Source organism: Oncorhynchus nerka, linkage group LG18, assembly GCF_034236695.1.
Source record: "Oncorhynchus nerka isolate Pitt River linkage group LG18, Oner_Uvic_2.0, whole genome shotgun sequence".
NCBI classification, from domain to species: domain Eukaryota; kingdom Metazoa; phylum Chordata; class Actinopteri; order Salmoniformes; family Salmonidae; genus Oncorhynchus; species Oncorhynchus nerka.
The window spans coordinates 49,458,004-49,467,632 of NC_088413.1; the positions used below are offsets into that span (position 1 = coordinate 49,458,004).

General features: G+C 41.6%; 1 protein-coding gene across 1 annotated transcript in view; it reads right to left on the reverse strand.

Moving 5' to 3' along the window:
• The window catches only part of sptbn5 (spectrin, beta, non-erythrocytic 5), a 64,564-nt gene extending 59,308 nt beyond the window's left edge, over positions 1 to 5,256 (reverse strand). Inside the window, 2 exon segments of the mRNA XM_029687779.2 lie at positions 2,431 to 2,566; positions 5,177 to 5,256. Of these exon segments, the coding sequence (XP_029543639.2) occupies positions 2,431 to 2,544 (114 nt within the window). The 5' untranslated portion in view covers positions 2,545 to 2,566; positions 5,177 to 5,256.
• Between the last annotated feature and the right edge of the window lie 4,373 nt (positions 5,257 to 9,629).

Consider the following 9,629-nt stretch of genomic DNA (forward strand, 5'->3'; position numbering starts at 1 on the left):
ACGGTGGTGGGAGGCTGGGAGGAGTACCAGGCCAGTGCTCATCCATTACATCATTACACTGGATATTATACATCACTGTTGCAGTAGGCACGCCTGCTGGCTCAGGTCTTCATAGATTTTTACAGTACAGCATAGAGCACTTTAGCCTGATCCCAGATCTGTTTGTGCTTTATAGCCAACTCCTCTTTTTTTATATAAGAAACAATGTGTTGAAAATTCCAAATTGTTTGCATAGTTAACTTACACACAGCTCTGACACACACACACACTTACCCCACCAGACATGTCACCAGGGTTATTTTCACAGTCCCCAAATCCAGAACAAATTCAAGAAAACGTACAGTATTATATATAGCCGTTATTGCATGGAACTTCATTCCATCTCATATTGCTCAAATAAACAGCAAACCTGGTTTTAAAAAACAGATAAAGCAACACCTCACAGCACAACACCTCTCCCTTATTTGACCTATTAGATAGTTTGTGAATGCATTGATATGTAAGCTACGTGTGCCTTTTTAAAAATGTATGTATGGACAAAATAATGTTTGTCCTTGAGCTGTTCTTGTCTGTATTATGTCATTATGTTTCATGTTTTGTGTGGACCCCAGGAAGAGTAGCTGCTGCTTTTGCAACAGCTAATGGGGATCCTAATAAAATACCTAAAATACCTCTGGCCATGTCATGACGATGACCATAGGAGTTGGCAATGCGTGATGCTGTACTGTAAATACAGATCCAGGTTGACTTGGTGTGTTTGTGATCCGGGTTTTCTTTGTAGTCACATGCTCCGAATACAACCTTACAGTGAAATGTTTATGTATGGGTAATTCCAGAAAAGTGGTGTCCAGTCAAAGGATTATATACAGGCCTCTGCCTGCCTGCCATGCAACATTTCCACTACTGTGATATGCAACGCAAATGTTACTTATGGGCTGATTTCGACAGAACAACACTCAGGGGGAGAGAGACAGAGAGAGGAGGAGGGAAGGGCATTTCAAATACATGTGGTGAACCATGCATCTGACTCACATGGTGTGGGTGTGAACAACCGTAATATGCCTTGTTCCCATGCAGGAAAAAGAGGGACATAAAAGAAAGAATAGTGCCCATATTCTGACCAATTATGTTACCTTCAGTTCCTCGGAGAGATCTGACGTGATGGGATCGGAATAACAATGTTATCTTACCCTAGAAATGGAACATTAAACAAAAGCTAATGCTATAAAAAGAGACTCTTTCCTTCCTGTGTGTCTGGCTGGTGCAATATTTATGCCAGATCTTGGATTCTCTCTGTCTCTCCCCCCCTCCCTGCCATAGATGATAAAGTGAGGTTACATATTAACCAAGCGTCAGCACTGTTGCCTGTCTAGAGTCCATAAAGCATGATGGTCCCCTCAGCTAGTTCAATCCTCAGTTCTGGCCCTACATGTCCTCTCTAACTGATCTGAGATAAGAAGCCATAGCCCTACCCATCTAAATTGCCCATGAGGGGATGAATAAAGGTGTATTGAATTGAATAACTTGAGCTTCTTGCCAATTACATTCAGTTTTGCACCATCGGGCTCATATTGAGTACATCTCAGAGGAATGGATAGAATGTAATGTAGCGAAATGGAACATATTTCACAGTTGAATCTTAATCTAATTTTGGATTCATCAAATATTGCTGCCATTGATCTACCACAGATCTATTTCCTTATTACATTGCTATTAGCCAATATTACCTCAGAGCCAACAGCTGATTAGTGTCTGGGAGATAATTATGATTTTGTCAAGCTTCAACATGTTGTTACAGCTTTCACAGATAGTGGCTAATCAGATACTTTGAGGTCTCCTTTATGAAAAACAGATTGCAGAGAGAGTGTAGAATACCCGCAGTATGCTGTAAATACTGCATCCAAAATTACACCTTTTTTTTTACTGCAGTTACAGTGCAGTTCCACTGCAGTACACCGAGGTTATTCTGCAATTACAGCCTTTAAAATACCAGAGTCGACTGCAGTTCGTGGACTTTCACTGCAGTTTAAAAACTAAAAACCTTTTTTGCAAGGGCTGACTCCGAGGTCAGCCAGCTGCTAAGGAGAGGTTATCAGGCACACTTGTGAAGTGTTGTCTTTGGTCTTTTTCAAGTTGAACCTTTCGACCAGCACCAAGAGTATGTGATTTAGTGTATGACATTACTTTGAGACACTTGATAAGCGCGGTACTTAAAAGGCATGACAGTTAAAAAGCTGATACGCATGAAGAACAATGACTGAGCAAAACATTTACCCCAAAACAGTTACAAAAGGCGTTTTCCACAAAGACAGCAGGACTGGGCACTGAGCCAGGCCGTTGTTTAAACCCTAAACAGTTGAGGGAGAAGCAGTGGGTGTTGCCACCCACTATAGCCTCAGAGGGCCATTTGCTTTCCTCCATTCCTCTTACCCCGTTCTTGGTGAAGACACTGTTCATCCATTTGGTGTAGGTCTTCTTCTGGACAGCCATACGCTGCTCCTGAAGCACCTGGATACGGCCTGTCTCGAACTCCTCCCCGTCCATCCTGACGGTTATATATATTCACCTGTAGGGAGAGAGTAATATCAACCTCACTACCATTACTTGTCAAATCAGCCTACAGTACCCTGCTCAATGCAAAGTTTTGAGTATTCGTTCCAATCTCCATATTTTGTGTCACTTCAAAACAAACTATTTGTTGGTTGGAACACTAAACAGTACTCGCAATTGCTGTAAGGTAGTCCGTTTGCAAATCAGCCTAAATAGCGACGTCTATGTCCGGTGGCTGAACATGATTTTCCCGATTCCCATGGTTTGAGTACAGAGTGAAAAAAGTTCTGTCTTTGGACTGTGTCAATACGGTGAATCTGAAGAAATGATCACACAGTTAGTCCAACCTAACCCTGCTGATCATATAGTTTTATACCTCCTCATTTCTTTTACTGGCCTATTCAACAGGACTGTAAAAATGATTGGCTTTATAGATAATATCATCCGGATCATGCCATGCTCTTTGTGGTCACAGGGCAATGCCAGCTCATATCCTGGACTGGGAACTGTGTTTGAAGTCTGCTATTTCCAACATATTTACAGTTGAAGTTGTACATTTACATACACTTTAGGTTGGAGTCAATAAAATTCATTTTCCAACCACTCCACAAATTTTTCTTGTTGTCTTGTTTCTTGTTAACAAACTATAGTTTTGGCAAGTCGGTTAGGACATCTACTTTGTGCATGACAAGTAATTTTTCCAACAATTGTTTACAGACAGATTATTTCACTTGGAGGTGTACCTGTGGATTTATTTCAAGGCCTACCTTCCAACTCAGTGACTCTTTGCTTGACATCATGGGAAAATAAAAATAAATCAGCCAAGACCTCAGAAAAAGAATTGTAGACCTCCACAAGTCTGGTTCATCCTTGGGAGCAATATTCAAACGCCTGAAGGTACCATGTTCATCTGTACAAACAATAGTACGCAAGCATAAACACCAAGGGACCACGCAGCTATCAGGAAGGAGACACGTTCTGTCTCCTAGAGATGAACATACTATGGTGCGAAAAGTGCAAATCAATCGCAGAACAGCAGCAAAGGACCTTGTGAAGATGCTGGAGGAAACAGGTACAAAAGTATCTATATCCACAGTAAAACGAGTCCTATATCAACATAACCTGAAAGGCCGCTCAGCAAGGAAGAAGCCACTGCTCCAAAACCACCATAAAAGCTAGACTACGGTTTGCAACTGCACATGGGGACAAACATCGTACTTTTTGCAGAAATGTCCTCTGGTCTGATGAAACACAAATGGAACTGTTTGAACATAATGACCATTGTTATGTTTGGAGGATAAAGGGGAAGGCTTGGATGCCGAAGAAAACCATCCCGGGTGTGAAGCACGGGGGTGGCAGCATCATGTTGTGGGGGTGCTTTACTGCAGGAGGGACTGGTGCACTTCACAAAATAAATGGCATCACGAGGAAAGAAAATTATATATTGGATATATTGAAGCAACATCTCAAGACATCAGTCAGGAAGTTAAAGCTTGGTTGCAAATGGGTCTTCCAAATGGACAATGACCCCAAGCATACTTCCAAAGTTGTGTCAAAATGGCTTAAGGACAACAAAGTAAAGGTATTGGAGTGGCCCTGACCTCAATCCCATAGAAAATTTGTGGGCAGAACTGAAAAGTGTGTGTGAGCAAGGAGGCCTACAAACCTGACTCAGTTACACCAGTTACACCAGCTCAATTTGAAGGCAATGCTACCAAATACTAATTGAGTGTATGTAAACTTCTGACCCACTGGGAATGTGATGAAAGAAATAAAAGCTGAAACAAATCATTCTCTCTACTATTATTCTGATATTTCACATTCTTAAAATAAAGTGGTGATCCTAACTGATCTAAGACAGGGAATTTTTTACTAGGATTAAATGTCAGGAATTGTGAAAAACCGAGTTGAAATGTATTTGGCTAAGGTGTATGTAAACTTCTGACTTCAACTGTACTTTTTGGACTAAGATAAACTAAATCCATATTTTTTTGTAGTAGGTTTTAGCTGGTGCTTACTTATACTTTACAGTAACAATACAGGCTATTATTCCCACATACATTCAAACTGGACACTATTAGCAGACAAACCATTCCTTCTCTCCGTCCTCTGAGATGAAAACATTTCAGTGTTAAAACTGTCTCAACTCAACATCGGAATCCTTCATCTGAGCCAAGTCATGTGACAGCCGTTTTTAATTTTTTTTTTAAGAAACCTTACTCAGTAACTAGCTAAGACACTGGTGTCTGGTCATACTAAACTACTGTAGTTACAACAACGAGCAGTATCTCATAAAAGATATGTTGAACATGCAACGAGGTTAAAAACAACATACATACTGAAGTACACAGGACGTACTAAATACTGGCATGACAAGAAGACTCTAGGTAACACAGTATCGGTACTGTAGCAGTATTATGTGGCCTTGTTTTGGAAAAGAGAGCTTTTGTAAGGTAAACTACAGTGTTCATCATGAACCTGTTGTCAACACATACAGTACATACAGTATAACAAGCATGATCTCTTGAATAATGTAGATAAATCACGGAAGACAACTCTGGAGATACACAGTAAACACGAGAGAATCGTAAACCCATAGGAGGAAAGATATGGCTTCTTTGCTTACCTTCCTTCTAAAGTATCCTTATCAATTGAGATTGTGAAGCACAATGTGAATAAATCTCAGACTCTCATCTACCCATCTCGCAGATTTTAGGGGGGTCCTTCTCCTGTCCAGTAATGCGGAAGTGAACTTTGAAACCATTGGAGTAAGGGATTTACAGCATGAACACTTGACTCACCTGACTGCATGGGAGGCAAAGGGCTAGCGTTATAGGGCAATTTGGCAGACAGAGTAATATGCTGAATAGGCAACTTACATTGCAGAAAGGGGGCGTGAGAAGGAAGTAGATGTGGATTCTGATTTGATCTAAAGCACAGTCGGGGCAGGATTACCGACCACGCTTTTGGGGGATTTTAGGGTCGTGGCCCCCCAGAGAGCATATTAACATGTAATAATCAATGGCAAAATTAGTTGAATTGCAGGAAATTAGCTTTAAAACTGCAACATTTTGTCTCAAGCTCATGGAAAAATGTGTAGAATAACAGGAAGTTTAGCAGGTTTTCCAATAATAATAATTCTGAGTGGGGGGCCCCTGGTAGTTGGGACCACATGTCCCGGATTGTGCGGAACAATCCTGCATTTTGACCCTCGTCCTGGAACCAAACAACCTGGTCCCGCATTGTAACAACAAATTCAAACACCACTAATTTATTTTAAAAAGTAGATTTGTCCCGTATTTCAGTCAGACATTTGAACCAGTCTCTCCAATCGTTGTTGAGATCTTGTATTCTGCACAGTGGAAGACGAGACGTAGGCCAATATCATAGGCCTATCGGTCAAACAATCATATTTCTCAAATCCTTTCGGTATAAGTTCCAGCTAAACTTGGAGAGGACAGTTAGGCCAAACAACTTACAAAAAACGTGCTTCTGATGAAGAGCTTCAAAAATAAATAGCCGTATTAGACTGAAATATAAGGTAATTTAAACAAATTTGTGAGGCTCTCCATGCTCATTCCACATATTCGCTACAACTTCACTCAACCCCTGTTTTAGAAGTCTCCTTTCCTAATGGTTTCACATTCCCTGAGACCAACCAGAAATGTTTCCTTGGCAAAATATTCACAGATTTTCATAAAAACAGCCACACATGGGCTCTCTCGTTTCTGGATTATCAAATTTTGCATGAGGAAAAAGAGTAGCCTAGGCTAGGTGTGCTTCAATTTCTGGTTAAAGTTAGATCAAATCTGAATCAATTTCTTGGAAGATCAAATAATCATTCATTAGTATTCAACATAACCAAATATAATAGCATAGTATAACATTACTGCTACACCAAATACACCACCTCATTCCTTGAGATTTTTGGATTGGTTCGCTGAATATTCCCCAAACAAAATGAATGCAGCCAAAACTCAACACGTACCACTAGGCAGAATGTGCTTTGATTGAAACAAAATACAGGAAGGCTATATATACACAACAGTCGTGGCCAAAAGGATGTTATGAAGAGTGATCAGATGAATTGCAATTAATTGCAAAGTCCCTATTTGCCATGCAAATGAACTGAAAACTCCCAAAAAAACATTTGCACTGCATTTCAGCACTGCCACAAAAGGACCAGCTGACATGTCAGTGATTCTCTGGTTAACACAGGTGTGAGTGTTGACGAGGACAAGGCTGGAGATCACTCTGTCATGCTGATTGAGTTCGAATAAAAGACTGGAAGCTTCAAAAGGAGGGTGGTGTTTGGAATCATTGTTCTTCCTCTGTCAGCCATGGTTACCTGCAAGGAAACACGTGCCGTCATCATTGCTTTACACAAAAAGGGCTTCACAGGCAAGGATATTACTGCCAGTAAGATTGCACCTAAATCAACCATTTATCGGATCATGAAGAACTTCAAGGAGAGTGGTTCAATTGTTGTGAAGAAGGCTTCAGGGCGCCCAAGAAAGTCCAGCAAGCGCCAGGATCGTCTCCTAAAGTTGATTCAGCTGCGGGATCGGGGCACCACCAGTACAGAGCTTGCTCAGGAATGGCAGCAGGCAAGTGTGAGTGCATCTGCACGCACAGTGAGTCGAAGACTTTTGGAGGATGGCCTGGTGTCAAGAAGGGCAGCAAAGAAGCCACTTCTCTGCAGGAAAAACATCAGGGACAGACTGATATTCTGCAAAAGGTACAGGGATGGACTGCTGAGGACTGGTTGATATTCTGCAAAAGGTACAGGGATTGGACTGCTGAGGACTGGGGTAAAGTAATTTTCTCTGATGAATCCCCTTTCCGATTGTTTGGGGCATCCGGAAAAAAAGCTTGTCCGGAGAAGACAAGGTGAGCTCTACCATGAGTCCTGTGTCATGCCAACAGTAAAGTATCCTGAGACCATTCATGTGTGGGGTTGCTTCTCAGCTAAGGGAGTGGGCTCACTCACAATTTTGCCTAAGAACACAGCCATGAATAAAGAATGGTAACAACACATCCTCGGAGATCAACTCCTCCCAACCATCCAGGAACAGTTTGGTGACAAACAATGCCGTTTCCAGCATGATGGAGCACCTTGCCATAAGGCAAAAGTGATAACTAAGCGGCTCGGGGATAAAACATTCATTTTTTGGGTCCATGGCCAGGAAACTCCCCAGACCTTAATCCCATTGAGAACTTGTGGTTCTCAAGAGGCGGGTGGACAAACAAAACCCCACAAATTCTGACAAACTCCCAAGCATTGATTATGCAAGAATGGGCTGCCATCAGTCAGGATGTGGCCCAGAAGTTAATTGACAGCATGACAGGGTGGATTGCAGAGGTCTTGAAAAAGAAGGGTCAACACTGCAAATATTGACTTTTTGCATCAACTTCATGTAATTGTCAATAAAAGCCTTTGACACATATGAAATGCTTGTAATTATACTTCAGCATTCCATAGTAACATCTGACAAAAATATCTAAAGACACTGAAGCAGCAAACATTGTGGAAATCAATATTTGTGTCATTCTCAAAACTTTTGGCTACGACTATACACTGAACAAAAATATAAATGTAACATGCAAAAAATGTAATGGTTTTACTGAGTTTACAGCTCCTATTAGGAAATCAGTCCATTGAAATAAATTCATTAGGCCATAATCTATGGATTTCACATGACTGGGATACCTTTAAAAAAAAGTAAGGGGTGTGGATCAGAAAACCAGTCAGAATATTGTGTTTACCTCATGCAGCGCGATATCTCCTTTGCAAAGAGTTTCAGGCTGATGATTGTGGCCTGTGGCCTTTTCAAATGGCTGTGCGAAGTTGCTGTGTATTGGCGGAAACTGGAACACTGCAGTCGTACTCATTGACCCAGGGCATCCCTAACATGCTCAATGGGTGAAATGCCTGGTGAGAACGCAGGCCAGGGAAGAACTGGGGCACTCAGCTACCAGGAATTGTGTACAGATCATTGCGACATGGGGCCATGCATTATCATGCTGAAACATGAGGTGATGGCGGCGGATAAATGGCACGACCATGGGCCTCAGGATCTCATCACGGTATCGCTGTGCATTAAAATTTCCATCGATAAAAAAGCAAATGTGTTAGTTGTCCACAGCTTATGCTTGCCCATATCATAACCCCACCGCGGGCACTTTGTTGACAACGTTGACGTCAGCAACCCGCTCGCCAACACGACGCCATACACGTGGTCTGCCGTTGTGGGGCCGGTTGGACATACTGCCAAATTCCCGAAAACAACATTGGAGGCGGCTTATGGTAAAGAAATTAACATTCAATTCTCTGGTAACGCCTCTGGTGGACATTTCTGCAGTCAGCATGCCAATTGCACGCTCTCTCAAAACTTGGGACATCTGTGGCATAGAGTTGAGTGACAAAACTCCACATTTTAGAGTGGCCTTTTATTGTCCCCAGCACAAGGTGCACCTGTGTTATGATCATGCTGTTTAATCAGCTTATTGATATGCCACACCTGTTAGGAGGATGGATTATCTTGACAAAGGAGAAATCAAAAATGTTTCAGATGGGTTTCAGTGCATCACGTGTGGTTTGACCCATATGATATAGAGTTTCCTGTATATTCATAACTCACCTCCCTTTCCAGCTAATTTGGACATGTTTAGTGAGCCAAAAATAAATCATTAGAATGAGTAAATCACTAGAATGCGCAACACATTTCTACAACACAAGCAAAAAGAGCCTCCACCTCCCAAGAGAGGAAATTATACAATATCATTTTTTTTCCTTCAATGTTGACAGGCAGGAATTTACACTCAAGCACATCTCCCAAGAGCGACAGACAGTGTTGAATGCATGAGATCTTAGGTTGACTATTTTGCCCCGCCCTGCAAACTATGTTCTGAAAACATGAATTCTGCCTCAGGACAGGTCTGTTTTGGGTGAATAATACGGAAATTTCTCCGATCATAAATACCTGGATAAAGTGAAATAAAACAGGATTTGCATAGAAGTTTTAAAGGGACAGCGCAACATTTTTTCTACTTACAGAGAGGAGGAAGTTGAAGGTAGC